At 45.9% G+C, this 19,548-nt stretch overlaps 2 protein-coding genes and 1 long non-coding RNA gene across 3 annotated transcripts in view; all 3 read right to left on the bottom strand.

Annotated features, from left to right (window-relative positions):
- Positions 1 to 15,752, bottom strand: part of FAF1 (Fas associated factor 1) — a 178,650-nt gene extending 162,898 nt beyond the window's left edge. The window contains exon 1 of the mRNA XM_075424514.1: positions 15,358 to 15,752. Coding sequence (XP_075280629.1) covers positions 15,358 to 15,402 — 45 coding nt within the window. The 5' untranslated portion in view covers positions 15,403 to 15,752. The remainder of the gene's footprint in view (positions 1 to 15,357) is intronic.
- The window catches only part of TTC39A (tetratricopeptide repeat domain 39A), a 210,724-nt gene that overhangs the window by 53,583 nt on the left and 137,593 nt on the right, over positions 1 to 19,548 (bottom strand). The window lies entirely within an intron of this gene.
- On the bottom strand, positions 17,032 to 18,892 carry LOC142361687 (uncharacterized). The gene is made up of 2 exons (XR_012764333.1): positions 18,731 to 18,892; positions 17,032 to 17,855 (listed from the first exon to the last, which is right to left on the bottom strand). It is a non-coding gene; the product is annotated as an uncharacterized LOC142361687 (long non-coding RNA).

Here is a 19,548-nt window from a genome sequence, read left to right as displayed (position 1 = left end):
CTTCTGCCAGACACACAATAAAAGGAGTCAACTCACCACAGCGGACAGAGGCAGAGTGAGTAAGAAACTAATTCACTTGTATGTCTACATCCTTCCTAAATCATCTTGCTGGTGATTTACAATCTAAAATTGAACCCTGCTCTTGCTCTTCGAGAAATACAGAGTCATTGGGGTAACAGGAATGGACAGGTGTAAACACTAACTAAAAATCAAAAACATCAGAATTCTTAACACCCAAGAAAAGCAGTTTTGTTGAAAACCTTTGGGCCATTTTTACAATCACTTTTAATATCTGATTTTAAGGAGTTCCAAAACTACCATTTGGAAATGGATTGGTTTTGTTAGTTGTCAGTAAAACAGAAAACAAACATTGCTGAATGACAGCAATGAATGAATACATGCTACTTATCAACGTAACCACGAAAACAGACATTCCAAGATCTTCCTCAACAACCTGTTAATGTCACAGTTGCAGCAAACTAACATCTTTCAGAATAATATTTCTACATTCAAACACTAGACTACCTCATACAAATTCCTGCCTCATTTCATGATCCATCACTAAAACAAAAATACCCACCCCATTAAACATTAAAGTTTGCTTCCTTTTAACTGCATCATGTCATGCAAGACAAATTCAAGAAAATCATCCGGTTTGCGTGCCTTTAATTTTCCCTAAGAAATTAAGCACACAAGACAGGTAGTCCCTCTGTCCCTCACTGGCAGGCGTGACATGACGTCAAGGACTCCTGGAGCGACAGATTACTCCCAGCACAACCTGGCCTGCTTCTGCCTTTGTTTTCTGGAGGAAAACACACCGCAGGAAGCCAGCAGGTTCTGCCAGCAACAAAATTAACCACGGCTGCTTCCTCACGGGTTTGTCTCTCATCCCTAACTGCAAGGGCTGATTGAAGCTTTTCCTATGGCTGGAATATTTATAAGGGCTTCTTTTGATGGACTTCTTTCCATGTTACCTGGCTCTATATTTTCATGAAATTTGCAATAATTTAATTGGTACGAGTCCAGGGGACACCTGTGCACCATCAGGCTATATGCCTTACTTACCTAGGAAGGCAGACTAGAAGTCACAGGGTTTACTTACAATACCTAAAGTTTTTTTTCCCATCTTTACGCCTTTCATTCTACTCAAGCAAGAAACTAATAGGAACAAAAATTGTGTTAAATTGCCACAGAAACAGAAGGAAAAAAAAACCTTCAAAATATAGCAAAGTAGATGAGCTCCAAAGACGCAAAACCACATCTTTGTTACTAAGCAAATAAAGTGACACTATTTGAGGAGAATTCTTTTTTTAATTCACACATTTATTCAGCTTTATTTTCACGAGACCTACTTAATAAAAGCTCTAAATATTTTAGAAGAAAACTCCTACCAAATACTACTAACTCTTGATTCAATCAACAACTAGCACATCCTCTCAGTCATCAAACTGAAAGAAACAAGTCACCACAGTAAAGGTAAAACCTTCAAGGCTCACTAACTTGTAAACCTTTACACAACAAAAAGATAACAAAGAATTGTTTTTGAAGGACAAAGGGAAAGAAAAGGTAGAACAAGTTCCTCCTCCTCTCCACATTTCCTCTAAATCTAGGATAGTATTTTTGCCCTTCACAGCAGCTCGAGCTCCAGAGACTGTGCAGTCTCTGCTGTGTTTTTTTCAGACCACACAAGAGGAAAATGAACGTGAAGATGAAAAAACTATTGTTTCGCACCAAATGCATAAAATCAGATTCTGAAGATACAAGTTATTGAATATTAAAGCATCTTTCTTAGCATCCTGCTCTTCCAGGTCAGGTAAACGTTTCCACCAGGCAGATTTAGATTTGCATATAATAAAATCTCAGAGCGCTTCTCCAAATTTTTTTCAGGTAGCTTTGCGGATTAACCATCACCCTAGTGATGGATAGCTTAACCCTTGGAAAGACTCACAGCTAACCTTTGGTTAGGGGGCCTATTTAACTGGCACGGTCACCTTAATCACTGTTACATAAAAGAAGTCACCACCGAGGAAACAATTCCGTAGAAGAAAAGCCGGAGGGCAGACAGACTTCAAGGCATTCAAGACAAACCTAGGAGGTGCTTCCAGAAAGCCGTAATGCAGGATGACAGACTTGCTCTCCCAAATCCCTTGCCGGGTGGTCCGAGCCCAGCAGCCGCAACAGCTGGATCTGGGTTTTGAGGCCCTCCGTGACCCCCCACCTCAGCAGCGCAGGCTTCAGCCTACCTCCACGCCCCAGGAAAGCAGATGACTTCCCCATCTGGCAGCAGCTGCTGTTCAAAATGTTCCTCTGGCACCTGCCGCAGAGATCCAGGCAGTTGTTAGACGGCGAAGCTGGAAGGGACAACTGCTGCTCCTAACACAGAGAGCCGGGCTGTTACTTCTGCAAAAGCTGGGGAAGCAACAAACAGCTGCTGCTGACTCAGATACAGAGTCGGGCTACTGCCGCCCCGACAGACAGTGGGTGGCAGTTGCTGCACAGAAGCTCGGAGCAACTGGTATTTGGCAGCAAGGCAGAATTTGTCTCACCTGTGGCACCACTCCCCTTCTTGCCAAGGCAAAATGCAACAGTCGAAAGCATCCAGAAGACTACATTCAGCCTAACAGCCAGTGGCTGGATATGGAGGACTTAGAAGTCTGCCCCTCTCAACTTTTTTGTTGAATAATTCCTTACTTCCTTCGACTACCAACAGTAGCCCTATTTTCTCCAAACAGGGACTATCTCTAAGCTAACCCAAACCAAGCTTTAGCCTAGAACATTTTGCACAACAGGTTCACGCGCATTAAAATCAGGCAGACAGATGGTTGTGAACGACACCACACACCACTCACTCCAGTAAAAGTCAGCTGGAATTAAAAAAAAAAAGCAAAAATACTCTCACTTTCTGCCTAACTAATCTCCACATGCTCTCTGTGGGTAACATCCTCAGCTGCAGCCACCTGCAGTAATTTAGAGCAGATGTAAATACAGGTACCATGCTCAGTCCACGTAACCAAAAGGATAAAACTGGAGCCATAGCTCCATAACCCAGCACAGCAACAAACTCCGACAACTGATCTCCAGGGTAAAGTCACACCAGTTGTCAACTACAGACTTCTTACCCTCTCACTAATATGACATCCATCTGTCTCAGAATAAGACTAAGCTACTGTGATTCAATCTAACGCCTAGTCCTCAGACACTGAAACAGCTGATACAGACTCTCCTGCACTGGATGAAAAAGGGGAAAAGAACTTTCTGCCATCAGCGTTTTGTTGCAACTGTAGCTCAGTCCATCTTTTTAATATTTATACAAAGCTACAATGCTTTGTATTGACAGGACAAGGGGCAATGGGCACAAACTGAAGCACAGGAAGTTCCGTCTGAACATGAGGAAGAACTTCTTCCCTCTGAGGGTGACGGAGCACTGGAACAGGCTGCCCAGGGAGGTTGTGGAGTCTCCTTCTCTGGAGATATTCAAGACCCGCCTGGACAAGGTCCTCTACAGTCTACTGTAGGTGACCTTGCTTTGGCAGGAGGGTTGGACTAGATGACCCACAGAGGTCCCTTCCAACCCCTACCATTCTGTGATTCTGTAATGCTCAAAGAAACAACTACACTAAAGCACCGTAAGACTCAACAGGCGAGATTACCTAGGAAGAAAAGCTTTCACGCTTTGAGATCTCCTACAAAACCCCAGGAAGCCAGCACCAATGCATCTTCATCCACTGCAACTGCACAGACAGCACCCTTGAAATGCTTACTTTTGGAAGTACCAAATAAATTTTTATCACTTGATATAGCAATGCAACTAAAGCTAACTCTATTCCATTAAGATATCTGAGGTTTTAAAGAAAAAAAATCAAAAACACTGGCAAAGAACAAATATTGTTAAAATCAATTCACTGCCTCTTCGGTCACTTACTCTTCAAAAGAAGAGAGACCAGCAGCACGGAAAACTCATTTCGAGTACAGGCCACTGGCCTGCTCAGAAGGATGGCTGCATTCTCCAGGTCAGCAGCCTGAAAACAAAAAACACTCAGAGCTGTTCTTAATAGCTTATGAGACACAGCAAAGGATATTACCTATCTCCTTGCATACCTCCCCTCCAATAGAACCAAAATTTAGTTTGCTGTTTTATTCACATCTTCAATTACAACCAGATAGATCAGTTCACAGACACACTTCAGCTTCCCGTCAGGTTTTGCCTGTCTCCAAAGACAGAGAGCCTACAGCCTCTCTGGGCAGCTTGTTCCACTGCTTCACCACCTGCGCTGGAAACCGTTTTTTCCTTCTCTTTAATTATAATTTCCCTTGCTGTAACCTGTACCCACTGCCTCTCATCCTCAGACTGTGCAACTCGAACAGAAATTTGATTCTATGCCATCCGCTATCACCCACTGTATAGCTGAGATGGCAACTAGATACCCCCTTAGCTGTCTCTTCTGGGCTACCCAAACCCAGCTCCCTTAACCTCACCTTTCACAAAACGTGCTCCAGCCTCCTCCCCACCTAGGCAGCCCTCCACCGGGCTTGCTCCGCTTTGTCAGTAGAGGGACTGATACCGGGCACTGCACTCCTGGTACCAGTGCCAAGTACAGGGGAAGAATGGGTTCCCTCAGACTCTCAGCACACTAGTGCAGCCCACTATGTCACTACTACTTCTACTAAAAGAATCCATTATTCCTTTTCTAAGCATTCCTAACAAAAATCAGGTTTCTGGATACAGGCTTTTTAAACAACCCGACCCCAAGTTCCCTGTTTCTAGAGTGAAACATAGTATCTTGCTTCCTTTTCCCATCTCTTATGAGAAGAATGGCTCCATTATCAAAGATAATAATTAAAAGTCTGTAAAGCAGCCAAGGGCAGCTCCAGATTGTATCTGCTAGGAGTTTACTCAAACCCAGAAAGCTTTAGGACACTCATTCACTGTCATGGTTTAACCCGGCAGCCGGCAACTAGGACCAGACAGTCACTCGCCCACTCCTGCCTCCACCCTCAGTGGGACGGGGAGGAGAACGGACAAAAAGTAAAACTCCTGAGTTGAGATAAAGACAGTTTAATAAAAAAAACAAAGGAAGGAATAATAATAACAACAATGAATATGCAACACAAGTGATACACAATACAATTTCTCCCACTGCCTGACGACCGATTGCACAGCCAGCCCCCAAGCAGTGGTCACAGAACTCAGATTTCGCAGAATTCGCCAAACTCACGGCAAAGCTCCCATCCCCCAGCCAACCCCCATCTTTATACCAAGCAGGATGTCTATGGTGTGGAATATCTCCGTTGGCCAGCTCGGGTTAGCTGCCTGGCTGTGCTCCCTCCCAGCTCTCGTACACCTGCCAAACATGGGAAACTGAAAAAAGTCCTGGATTTCTTAGCAACAACTAAGAACAGCAGTGTATTATCAACACTCTTTTCATGCTAAATCCAAAACACAGCAGCTACTGGGAAGAAAATTAACCCTGTCCCAGCTGAAACCATTTAAAGGACATTCACTCATGACATATTAGTGAGAAAATTTTCTCGAAAATTCACACATATGCTGCTACAATAGTAATTACTTCAAAGCAACTGAAACAAAGCATAACACTTGTTCCTCAAAACCAGGTAAAGTTAAACCAACACACTCAGCCAAGCAAGTAAAGGTTTCACTACCACCATATGAGATTTAGGATCCATATGTAACTCCCCTCTGGGCTATCAAGAGTTTGAGCACATTCGGAAACTCACAACTGAGATTTCTTGGTACCTTGACCCTTCTCATCCCAGGGTCCCACCAGCCTCGGACCACCTCCACAGACCGCAACACCAGTTACATTCGCACCCCTCTGGCATCTATCATTCAAACCTTGCAACAACGCTACTAAAGTAAGGAGGGTGCTCATAATGAGTCATCCGTGGTTATTAAATTAACTTTTACTTGTTTCTGTTTCAGACAAACATTAGAAAAAACACATTCAGGCATATCGACTCAGACACAAACTGAAAGGTTGCCTACTGCAAGTATCTAAACGAAGAGATATGTACAAACAGAGAAGCATTCTTAACTCAGAAGACCGTCTGGTAAAAATTCAGCAGATTCACCAGCCGTTTCCTTAACAAAACCAAGATAATAGACTTATGAGTATCAGAAATCAAGAAAGGGTTTAGGCTTAAGTTTTGCCTAATACATTTCAACTCCCACCCCCAACTACTAACAAGCTTCATCATTCTACTATTTGAGCACCACCTCAAGCAAAACTCTAAAGTAAGAAAGCATTAATCCCCCCTTTCTACAGGAGGAATAGGGGGGTAAAAAGAGAAAAAAAATGCTATTTCTGAAGGTCACTGAAGACATTTCGACCTACTAGTTACCGAGCAGACAAGAGTGAACTTTGCCCACGCTCTGAGATGACTGCAAGCCTTCCGAACAAAGCAAGTAGGGTACAAAGTCTAAACTGGTAGCATGAAGCTCTAACCACTTCTTAGCAGAACTAGCTAACTTGGCACCACACAAACCACTTTCAAATGGTTTCCAGCAGACTTTGAACACTTTCAAGACCCTGGAGCAAATTCTGCTTCCAGAATACCACGAAGGCACATCCCTAGGAAGTCCATCAGCTGAGCCAAGACATGAACTCTGGTCTCCCCAGTCCCACGCTAACACTCTAGCGCTTAAGCCACATGCACTACATACAAAGAGCAATGCTCAAACTGAATTAAAAACAAATCAAAAACGTCAGTACCCATTAATTAGTACTCTGGACTACTAAACCCATTTGTCTCCTGAGGACTGAAGACAGCCTTTAGCCAACAATTACAAAATGCTTTAGTTAGGATTACCCCAAAGTTTCTGTGCTTGTTTAATACTTTTATTAAAAGTATCTCAGTAAATGTAAAAACCCCCAGATTCCCTGAACCACAGTCATTTTGCTCCTACAGTATCTTAAATGCTATCACAGAAGAGAAAAAACTGATGGAAAACAGAAAAGAACTGCAGGGGTCAAACACTTTTGCTTACTGGATATTTGCAGTTATCTCCTTTCTCCTCATTGCCTCAAAAGCAGTAGAACATTAAAAACAACTAAAGAATAAACTAAAGAATAAATAAAAAACACTTTCTAGGTAAGCATACAAAGGAAGAATACTAATCCATACAAAAATATTTCACTCAATATTCCGCAACCATTCAAATTTTTTGGTAAAGAATAAGACCACAAGGAACAGGCATATTCTTCAAAACCTGGAAATGGTATCCAAAACAGGGAAACAGAGGAACACTCCAATCCCAGCAAAGCACAGATCATGACTGTAATGCAGGCCAACAAGGACTGCAAAAAAGCATTTCTCTAAAGACATAAAAACTATATAAGCTTTTAAAAGCATCAGGACAAGGAAGCCTGCCAACAAGTCAGTGGGATCAAGGGAAAAAGATACTAAAGAAGTATTCAAAGAACATATGGGCACATTGTAAAAGCTAAATTAATTCTGTGCGCTCGTATTCACTACCAAGGAACTCGGGGATCATGCTATAACAATGCTGCTCTTTACAGACAACTCTCTCATCCTAAAGTGTCAGCAGAGATACACAGAACAAACCACCAGGACCGCATGATAATCCCCAAAATTTTAAAGGAACTTAGATATGAATATTCTTTTTTTTACACAGACTGCTCTTTAAATCAGCCTTAATTAAAGGTTTAATCAACCTTACATTCCCACACTGCTGACATCAGCTTTTTGGTGAATTTCATCGGGGTGCAAACCAGAAGTGGTTAAGATTTCTACAGTGAAGACAAATTTGACTTCTGTACCATAAAAAATAGCAGAAATTCCAATAAAATGTATAGATAGAATTAGTATATACATGAATACATACTGAGGAAAAGTGAACACGGTTTCTGTACAGCAAACTCACTTGTCACAAAACTACTGAGATGCCTCTAAAGAGCTCAGTCAGCTGAAGAATGCAAGACTAACTCAAGCTGACACAGTTTATTTCCAAAGTCTTACAATAAACCCCATCACCAAGCTCTTAAAAGTGCTGACTTCCAGAAACTAGGATGAGGCAAATCCATTCAAATTCTGTTTCTTTCAGCTCTTTCCTAAGGACCAGCCACTGCTGCAGATGAGACATTAGGCCAGCTGGGTCTTTGATCTGAGCTGATACAGTACCTTTGATACTTCCTCACACAAACAACCTGACCTTTAAAAAAAAAAAAAAAAAAAAAAAAACCAAAAAAAAACACCCACACAGAGATGACTCCGTTTTGGAGTTCTTGTCTTTAACAATTGTCTGCTGCAATAGGTAAAAATATGAAACCTATATAAAATAACTCCAGGGCTAACTAACTCTGTTCTAGTTTCAAAACATCTCTTTAAGAACTTCAGCTTTAATGAACTATCGTTTGAAAGCGTAACTACTCCCACAGAACAAAGACCTGCTCAACCAGTTAGACATAGAGGACCAGTAGATGACTACTCTGATAGACCAAACAACATGTAATGCATACATTAGGGCTTTGGTTTCCTCTCCGAGTAGTTTGTCTTTACAATTGCACATTATCTAGTCAACTCTAAAAAATGGGCTTAATTAGCAGGTATCAATCCAGGCAGTAAGCATGTCATTTCCTTTCATCCAAATGATGAGGGACATGTAAAATGTTAGACACCTCCCCAGGCTTTTTATTCTAGTTTTTACAGTAATTAAAAGGAAGGCCTCATCTAATGGCTGCCCCACAAACGTACAAACGTATCCACTGACTAGAAGACAACTAAATCCTACCAAAGACACGCCACGTCATTCCTTTAATAAGCCAGTAACTCTTGCTTCTAGTAGGAAAACGCATGAAAAGCAGGCCTGCAATGGTAACTGAGAACTGCCCAAACAGAGGGGGAATTCCTACCCTTTCAGACTTTCCAGCACCGATGCAATATTCTTAAGATGGGAGATTCTTAGGACCCCTTAAGACATGTAGCAATTCGCTCAAATCCTCATCTTTGCCTTTCTCACACTTCCTTCCACACAAAAATATGAACTTGGTGTGTTTACTGTAAATGATCCTTGCTTACAAGAAATATTATACACATTTTATTTTCAGCATGCCAAATAACTTTCACATTACCTTTCAATTAAAGCACATTCCCACCCTCTAGGAGTATATATAATTAACAATTTCAATATTATAATTAGTACTAGTTGCCATGCCATTTGAAAAAGGATCCTACAGCTACCACCTCAATCTGTTTCACTGACCTGCTAACCCAAATACGTATATGAATGGGCTGATGGAAATGGTGACATGATTACTATGATGTGAAGAGTCCTTTCAAGGTAATCGAATGAAAAGAACAGCATAAAACTCTTTCTGAAGATGAACTGGTGCTCCAATGGTAAATTATTCAGGTTCTTACAGCAGGGCTGTAATGCACACAAATCATAGTATCCTCTTTCTTCTCTATAAATGTCAGATAGCATTTCTAATTAACTATCTGTCCTTATATCCAAGTTATCATGTGTCTGAATGGACATCACTCTTACCCCGATCCCTTATTTGTGACTCTGGAAGCCACTTCACCTTCATTTTAAAGGCCAGAAAGGTGACTAGTAAAATCACACTAGCTTTGTTCTAATGAACGTGAGCTTTGGGATTACACATGAGTCTAAAACTATCTAAAGAAATTAAACTGCTGATTCTTCAGAAACAGACAAAGAACAAATTAATATAAGCAATGGTCTTGGTAGCAGACAATGACAATTAAAACCAAACTAAAACACACTAAGCACGCAGTATGCTTTTATCGTGTCTCTTGACCCTAAAGCCATTTACAGCAAACAAAACCAACTGTGTTGCAAACCAAGAGGTCGAACTACCAGTTCCAATGCTGTTACTAACTGTGTAATGCACAAAATTATAAGATGTGAGAAAAAGCAACAAAGATTAAAAGGAATTCTAATGAACATGTAAATTAAGATGCTTTATAGGTATGAACTTCAAAATCCTACAGTGTCCTAATGTCCTCTTCTTTTACACTGAAAAACAGCCCTGTTAACTATTTCAAAGTTTAGCTATGGATACAGTAACCTGTATCCACAAAAAAAGGTCGAGTGAAGCAGTGCTGAGCATCCTGGCACCTAACTATTAGAAAGCTAGCAGAGTCCACTTTCACCTAAAGATACCCAGCACAAGGGGATGAAGAAACAAACCTGCTTCTCCCAAACCCTGATTTCTAATCTACAGAGTACTGGATTTCCTTCCAACCACTCTGGGAAGAGCTGCAGAGCTCAGTCCAGCTGGTGTGCTCTGGGAGTACCTACCGTGTTACATTCTACAGAGAGGCCATGCAAAATGGGTTTGTATGAGCAAGACTGAGGTTTTAAGCTCAGACAGATCTGAACACATAGAAAATGAGATAGTCAGGTGCCTAAGGAGACTTTCTGATGAAAATGTAGGCCTCTGAGAACGTTAAACATAAGTCGGAGGACACTTTCCAAAGATGTAAACTTTGACTGGAAGTCTCTTCAGCACCTATCTTTTGCTGAGGACCTTGTTCCAAGTGAATAGCCAAACATTTCAGAGAAAGTCTGCAAAGAAATCAACAGTCCTTTCTGCTCCAATGCCTTCATGACAAAACAATACAATTTCTTTCAGAAATCAATGTTAAGGACATCAACATTAAGGACATCAACTCTGCTATTTGTTCAAAACCCCTTAGTGGATGGTTTACCCTTACAGAAAATGGTTGAAACACTCTTTCCAGGTCCCAGCAGAAGTCACGGTGCAGGGCAAGAATCATGGGTTCTGACTCAAAGATATTCCTGTATCTGCCTACCATTTTCACCCATAAAATTTTCACACTGGCAATAACACAAGAGTGACAGAAAACCTGAGCCACCATGCCAACACACACAGAAGAAAGCAAAGCTCCCTTAGCATCCCCCCCAAAAAAATTAATACACATGTAAATTCTGCACATAGACTGTCAGACAGTGAAAACGGTGTGCATAACAGATAATCCTGTACAGGGCTGAAGTAGACACACATTTTCATACTGACAAAAAAAAAAATCTTTAAAAATATATCTTGTCAGTTATTTAACAGCACTGTGTTAACTTCCAGCGAAAAAGATTCTCCAGTTTCTTTCATTTAAGCCATTCCATAAGAAAATGAGTAGTTTGAACTATGATTAAATCTTAAAAAAAAAAAAAAGCTGATGTATTAATGTCACGGTCAATCTTATAAATGAAAACATGATTATCTAGCATGCTTTCTCACCTTTCTGTAACTGACGGCAATGAGGTTCCTTCCTTCCCAATTCCCCCTTGTTCCTCCCACAAACCTCTGTTTTTATGAAAAAGATTCACACAAAGGTGAAGTTCAAAAAAAAAAAAAGGTATTTTCATATACATGCGTGTGAATAATACCAAAGCACTCTATTACTCAGTTTAAAAAAAAAACTGCAAAAAGGAAAAACCTCACATAACTCTGTTTCACAACAAATACAGATGAAAGACAGAAGGAAGAAGAAGAAAACTATTAGATATCCGTTGTTTCGATGAAAGCAAGGCTTTTTGAGTTTTGCCATTCCACTCCAAAGTCTTCCCACCCAGACCAAATCCTGAGCTACTTATTTATTTGGTCAGTGAAAAACGTGAATTCTATGAAAAATTTCCTTCCGAAGCTCCCTGTGCCAGATATATTTGTAACATATGGACACCCAGGAGCTGGCAGCTCCCACAATACTCCAACCCTCAGACCCACTCCACATTTAGAACCATTGTGAGGACAACCACCTAGCACAAATAAAGTGGTCCTATAGGTGGCCATAACATATAATGGCAAAAAGATATTCCTACTAATTTTAGTCTCTGTCTTAAGCGAAGTTGTAAAAACAAAAGTAAAGGTGCTAGTGTACAAAAATGTCAACGTCTGACACTTCTGCCAAAATACTCAAAGATTGTTTTTCATTCCTCAGCAGCTTAACTATGCCAATTTAACTAAGTTCAGTGCAACTAAACTTTACAATTAAAAAAAAGAAGTATCTATTCTCTTTACAATGAAAAGTGGACCAATACACTGTGAGAGCAATTCTCTTCAAACCCCAAACTCCATAGATCATAAATATATTCCTATCATGTAAGCACCTGGGTCTCCCTGGAAATTAAAGAACATTTTGCAGTTAAATACAATGAACAAAAGAAGAACAGAGATGTTAACAAAAACTGGTAGAAATTACATGCCCTTATTTCCTCCAGGATTTGAGATATGTTGCAGCTTCACTCTTTTATCAATTCACATGCCGTTCCCTTTTTAAAGCAGTGACGCTACAAACACAAGTTGTTGTTTTTTTTCCCCATGGAGTTTTTTCTACATGCCAATGACACTTTGTGGAGAAATTCTGAATTGCATTTAGGAAAACAGCTAAAACTTGTTTGTGCACTTAACTCCACTACTTTAGCTACTTCCACTGAAAACAATCAGACTACTCATGTATAAAGCTAAGCTTCTGCATAATCTTTCCTAAGTGAGGACCTAAGTAGGAAAAGTTAGACAGGTTGCTTATACAGCCCACATGCATGAATATGTACTTTGTACTCCCTGGGCAGCATACAGTGGCCTCATTAAAAAAAGGAAAGGGAAAGAAAATAATTATGAACCACACAGAACAGGCTTAAATTGTTTTGAGACATTAAGAAAAAATATTTCAGTAGATCACTTACTGTGTTTTACTCAATGGTTAAAATACTTTATAAAATTATTCAGAGTTTGTATGTATACATATGCGTATACACAAAATATTTTTTTAAAGTATTTTTCTTTAGTACCTCAGAATGCAGAAGTAACCTGTTACAACAATCAGAGCTAAGAGGGAAAACCCAAATCTAATACAAGATCCTGCTCTAGTGGAAATCAATGGCAGAATTCCTACTGGCTTTGAAAGATATAAAATAAGTCCAGGAAAGCTTCACCAAAGCATCAGACATCAATACAATTATTACTTCAGTGAGAATTTTTTTATGGGGAGGGAAAATCCCTTCAGGTTTTAAAAGCTCAAAGACAAATGCTCTATCCCTCTCAAGAGTAAGCTGGGAAAGGTGACCATGAAACAGTGCTGGAACTTTCCCTCACAACTTAATTCAGCAAAGATTAGCTGAACAAAACTACGAAGAATCGCTTTTAAAGTTTCCAGTGTGTGCAACACTCTTCAACAAGGTACCTCACACAAATACCGAAGATGGCAGTAGAACTCTGAGAAACATATTTATTAATTAAAAGGTACAGAAAATATAGAAGGGAAAATCATGCAGAATTTCTTTGCACATAATGTTTTATTTTCCATTTTAAATTCTTAGTGAATGAGTATAAAGTCCATCAAGTATTTCAAATACCCCAAATTCTTTACCATTTTGTAACAGCCTAAAGATACGAGACCTAACAATGATTGATGTTGGCATTTACTAACCCGAAGCTTTAACAGCATGACAATTGACAGTTCTATGTTTCAGAACCAGGCAGATGCTTGTGGTTATTTAAAATAAAACAACAACAACAAAAAAGAGGATGAAACCGAAAAACAAAGTTGTCTGCTGAAATACAAGAGGAAAAGGTTTGGCTTTTTTTAAATAAGCATTGGTACACAACATAATACTTCCTAGGTTCAGACGCGTCATGTCATCCTTGATCTACAACTGGTTTCTGTGACTCCACCGCCCATCTGCAAGTTTGCAATAATACTTACTTGTCTTCATGGTACAAAACACTGCAGTTACTCTTATACCTTCATTAATTGGTTTCAAAACCCAAGCAGGAAAATACTGGAGAATTACAAAATAGCACTGACGTTAAAAACTTGGAAAGTGGATACAGACTGAAAACTCTACTGAAAAAAAAAGAATATTCTTACATTGACCAGCCATTAACTTAATCGTTATCTGGGATTCCTGAAAGTAAACCTGCTTCAGCTAATAACGAGGGATTCCATAAAAGTCTGTCTCCACTAGCACAGAATTGGGGTCCCAGGTTCCTTTTACACAGCGCACTGTTACTGAAAGAACTCCGTTGTGAAACCCCAGCCTTAAAATTGAGACATCACTCCTTACACACACACAAGTATCTCCAAGCACAACAAAATAAAGGATCATTATAGAAACGTTTGCTAAACTTTTTAATAAATATGAGTGTAAGATACCCAGGTACAGAAAGAGAAAACACTTCCCTGGTATTAACTGGGAACTCCGTGCACTACGTCGGTGAGATCTCAGATACCTTTTGCGAAAGAGGAATTACATAATGTACACTACAGCCACCCTACCTGTAATTCCAAACAAACACTCTTGTTAAACACACACACACACACAGAGCGTGACTTTGTTCTTAAAACTAAATAAAATAGTTTCACAGCTGACAGCTGAGAAACAGCCTTTTAAGAAGTTGTACATACAGACAGCAGTTTTACAACTCAATCCAAGAATACCCAGGAGCCTATTCACATAGCAACCACTGCAAACAGACAAAGCTTAAAGAAAAAAAGATCGATTCAAAAGCAAATATTAAGAAGATTTATTCAAATACAATCTGATACCCCTCAAAGCTGCTTTTGGCTCTCCCCAGTAATTCAACTGCAGGTATCTTCCACTTGTTTGTTTACTTGTTCTTAGAAAAACAGTAGGGAAAAACATTGTAAAAACAAGCAATATACTGAGGCTCCCGCACACATCACTCTTATTTAGAGAAAGACTTTATCTGGGAATAAGAGTTAGGAGCTTGAAGTTAAATTATAACCCTTTCGTAGGGAGAAGGGAGGGAAGGTAACAAACAACTTTTAAGGGCATATTCCTCTTTTCCACATAAACATGTCGTTTGGAATGGGGTGGGAAGAGCTTTACCATCATTACAACAGTCATAGCTGAGGCAACCAGGACTTGATGTCATAATGGAAACACCTCTGTCCGGCGTTAATCTGTCGTACCGGTAAGTGATTCACTGCAAGCACCGTGACAACTCACGGGCAGCGATGAGCTTTGTGTCCTGCCTGGCATCTGCCTCTTCCAAGCGAGCCGGCTCACAGCTGTCCCAGGGCCTGGCCGGTTGCAGGGGGTTGGAACAAGCAAAGCAGACGAAAAAAAAAAGCTTTGATTTTTATCAAAAACTGAAACTCTCTAAGTTAAAGAAGACATTTTGTTCACGCACCCTGAGAGAAGAGGGCACACGTTCCCCATTTCTGACAAAAAAAAAAAAAAAAAAAGAGAAAAGAAAGAAAGAGCGAGGGGAGGCTTCGGCGAGCGGGCTTGGCGCCCACCGCCCCGGCCCTTCCCACAAAGACCGGGCAGCCCAGCAACGAGGAGAGAGGGAACAGCGGCGAGAAATTTACCTGGAAATCGGCCAGTATCATTTCTCGGTCCATGTTGGACGCCATTGCAGCCAGCTGCGTCCCCGGCTCCGCTCCGACCCGCGCACCTGGGGCCGCCGCTGCTGCCGGCGAGGACGGGGCAGGGCTGGAGCTAGGAGCTCATGGAGGCGCCGAGCTCCTCTCGGGCTCCCGCGGCGGGCCCGGGCTGCCCCACCGGCGGAGGAGGGCCAGAGGGAGGGAGGGAGGGGAGGGAGAGGCGGGCGAGGGGCCGGGAGCGGGCCGGGGCCGGGAGCGGGCAGCGCTGCCTCAGCCGCTGGCCCGGGGAGGCGGAGGAGGAGGAGGAGGCAGCGCCGCTCCCTCCCTGCCTCCGCGGCGCCTGTCGCACATTTTGCCTGTCATTGAGGTCGCAAAGAGGCGCTTTGCGGCCGGCACGTGACCGCCCGCCTGTCAAGCGCCTGGCGGAGCCGGGGGGGCAGGGGGCGGGGCCTCGCCTTTCCGGCAGCGCCGTGGTCACCGCGCCCCGGCGGGGGGGGGGGGGGCGGAGCTGGCGCGGGGTCACGGGCGTCCGGTGCAGTCAGGCGGCTGCGGCAGCGCGGGGCCCGCGCGCAGGCCTCTCCTGAGGGGACGGCCCGCACCCGCGCCCACCCCCGGGAGCTGCGGCCCCGGCCCGGCCTCACAGCCGGGGAGCGGCTCCGGCCCCCGCCACGGCCCGGCCGGGCGCGGCGCTGACCCCCGCACCCCCCCGGTGCTGGCGGCGGTGACGGCTGCGCGGGCCTACGGGGGCCCTGGCTGCAGCGAGCCCGGGCCGGGGGGGGCGCGAGAAGGAGAAGTCGGCCCTGCCTCCCCGTGCGGGAGCGGGGCCTCCGTCCGCCCCCGGGACGGGGCGCGGTGCCAGCGGCGAGCGCGTCTGCCCCGGCGACCGTGTGTGCCCGCCGGGTGACCCGGAACGGCGACTGCTCTCCCTGTTCCCCGTGCCGGTACGGGGAGGAGCCGCCGGGGAGGAGGAAGAGGAGGAAGAAGAGCGTTTTTCACCGCTTTTCCGAGCCAGCGGTCTCCGGCCGGCGCGGCGGCCCGCACCGGGCGCTGATGGTGCACCGCAGGGAGATGAGGGGGTCGTTAGCTCCTGCCAGTCCGGCTGTAATTAACGCTGAACACCAGCACGCCCTCGGACACCGAGCTGCTCCCGAGCCCGGCCGAGCTCGCTCTGCTCCCTCCCCGCGCCGTCCTGCGCTGGGTTTGGTTCGGTTCCTTTTCTCCTTCTCTCTCCGGGAGGGTTTTACGGGGGTTTCCCGGGGCCGGCATGCCCCCCCGCCCACCGCCGGGTCCCTCGGAGGGCAGAGGGGGGGGCCGGGCGCTGCCAGCCGGCGGGGCCGCACCGAGAGTCCCGCCGCGCCTGCGGGAGAGTCCGCATTCCCCGGAATAAATCGCTCCCGGGAGCCGTTTCCACCCCGCTTGCCAGCGCTGCTGGGGAGCCTGGGCTGCGGGGCGCCGGGAGGGTCGAGGCCACGCAGACGTCGCTCACGGTGCGAAGCCAGGGCGTCATCACGGCCGAACGCTGCGTTTCATCGCGCTCCTGCCCGGGTTGGTGCCGGCAGGGTTTGCCGAAGGGGTTTGTATTGCCCGCTGGCGTGAGCCGAACAGTTCCAGCCCCCCCCGCCGGCCGGAGGGGTGAGCAAGTGATTGCCCTCGCACCTGCCCTGTTTTTCTCTTTATTTTTTATTTTTTTCCTTCCCAGTTTGATGTTACAGACAGTTCTGTGCGAAGTATGAGGTATGGTGCGATGCCAGGGACAGCCTATGCTAAATTACAAACAAATCCACCCACACATTACTAGAGAGTAACCATAATAAAGGCTGAAAAGCGAGTTTTAGCAATTGGATTAAAGCCAATTAGTTCCTGGCACGAACAGAATCTATAGGTATGTTGTCGAGATTAGCTACACGGCGTTCGCGTCTATTATGGTCCTATTTTAAATAATGATATCTGTGTCAGATCAGACCAGGAAGGGCTGGATCCAGAAGGTGGAGGGAAGGCGAGAAGCTGCCCGTGCTCCACGCCGCAGGAGGTTCGCGTCCAAGTCACAGCGAAAGTCTCTGTCCTCTCCTCACAGCCCCTCGCTCCGAGCCACTCGAGGTGGATTTTTTTGTTATTGTTTTCCTCCATCGAGCGTCAGACAAATTCGAGAGCCGGGAGGACACTCGCTTATTTTACTCCTTGCAGTGGCCGGCGGTAGTTTCTCCCTCCAGACGGTGTTTTTTCTGCCGATTTTGGAGTCGATTGGGACAAGTCTTTCTTTTTTAGGAGGAGTATCTTTATCCTTCTTGAGAGGAAATGATCGGGATTAACGAGCTGCTTTCTGCAGAGATTTTTTTGACAGACCCTCACGGCGAAGGAGGTTTGGCGGCATTTTCTGGCCAGGCAGCTTTACTCGCAGGAGGCCTGCAGCACCCCGGCTACGCTTTCCTTCATTATTTTTCTTATGTGGCGTGATTAAGAGAAGACGAGGGCTTTATTCTGAACTGTAAAACAACAACAACAAAAAAACCATCACGGGGGACTGTGGTAAGACTTGTGGGTGTAACTGCGCAGTGAGCCGGCCGCAGGTAGCACCACCGCAGCCCGGGGGCTGCAGGCACCGAGGAGTCCCGCAGGCAGCCGCTCGCCAGCCGTCTGACCAAGTGCTCGCAGTTTTGCGTGTGAATTCCTTCCTTACGCAGAAAAGCGACTATCTTTTAGTACATGAATGTTATATATATATACATACACATTTCTGGAGTTAACTTTGAGGGAAATTATCATCCATATTTTTTGTTTACAAAACTATGAGCACTATTATTACTCCTGGCCGAGAGTTATCATAATTAGGCCCTCCAAAACGGCGCTTTTTCCCCGCTGTGGCGGGGGGTGAGGGAGGCCGCTGCCCCTGCCCCTGCCCGCGGGTGGGTGGGCAGCTGCCCGCTGGTCACCTGCGCGTTCCCGCAAGGTAAACGCAACGGCGAAGCGAGCGGGGGGCGAAAGGAACGCCGGAGGCGGGGGTCGCACCGACTGCCCTCCGCCGCCCGGGCTGCGGGCTCGTCCCGGTAAAACCGGCTCTGTCTCCGTGGGGAGGGGGTTCGCCGGGGCGGAGTGCGGCCTCCCGAAGCCCCGAAACTTCAAGCAAGCCCCGCTACAGCGGGATGAGGGCGCTGAACGGCGCCGGGCCGAGCGGCAGCGGGATCTCCGCGCCGTGCCCCCGTCCCTCCTCCGCCCCGCGGAGGGGCCAGCGGAGCCCGCGCGTCCCCCCTCGAAATGGCACTGCCACATCCATCGCGGGCACCGGGAAGGCGAGGAGCGCTGCCGCGGGCGGCCGCCTTCCCCCGTTAAGACGAGCTGACATTGACCCTTCGTCCTTGACCTTGTCCTGAGGGAGAGGAGACCCCCGGTCGCTGCGCGGGGCGGACCCCGGACCCGCTGCCCCGCGGGGTGACTAGCGAGGGCGGCGGGGCCGGGACGGGGACCGGGGTCGGGACGGGGGCCAGGTCTGCTCCCCCCCCCGCGCCGCGGGCAGGTGGCGACCGCCCGGTGGGAGGCCTCCCTCCGCCCCCCCCTCCCCCCCCCTCGGTCCCCGCTCAGGGGCGCGGCGGCTCCCGCCGCTGAAACCTCCTTTTCCTCCCCCCCCCCCCCCCCCCGCCCCAGCAGCGCTCCTCCTAAAAGCACCCCGACTGTCATGGCTGTGCGGGGCGGCGCCGGCCCGGGCTGCGCGGGGAGCGGAGCAAGGCGCGGTGGCGGAGGGACCGGCGGCGGGGCCGGGGCCGTGGCCAGGGCCAGAGCCAGAGCCAGAGCCGGGGCCTGCGCGGCGGGGCCGGAGCCGGGGCCGGGCGAGGGGCGGGCGGGCGCCGCTGCAGGCCTTCCTGCCCGGCCGCGCCGCAACTCCGCCGCGCCTCCTTAAATCTCTGCCGTTAAAATGTGGGCGGGTGTTTCAACTCAAAAAGCGCTCAAATTTTTTTTCTTTTCAAAAAAAGCTGATGAGGTTAAAAAAAAAAAAAAAGTGGGGGGGGAGGGAAAAAGAGAGAGGAAAAAAAAAAAAAAGAGAGCGAGAAACCGGCTCCGTGTCCGTAGGAAACAGAAGTAGCGATTGTTTGCGCTTAAAAAAGGGGGAGCGCGGAGCCGCGGGCGGAGGCAGCGAGCGCGGACCGGCAAGTGCAGCTCGGCTTGGCGGAGTGGAAGCAGCAG

The sequence above is a fragment of the Opisthocomus hoazin genome, chromosome 6 (assembly GCF_030867145.1).
Source record: "Opisthocomus hoazin isolate bOpiHoa1 chromosome 6, bOpiHoa1.hap1, whole genome shotgun sequence".
Taxonomy (NCBI): Eukaryota; Metazoa; Chordata; class Aves; order Opisthocomiformes; family Opisthocomidae; genus Opisthocomus; species Opisthocomus hoazin.
Note: the sequence above shows the minus strand (reverse complement) of the source record. Positions and strands in the feature narration are given on the sequence as shown.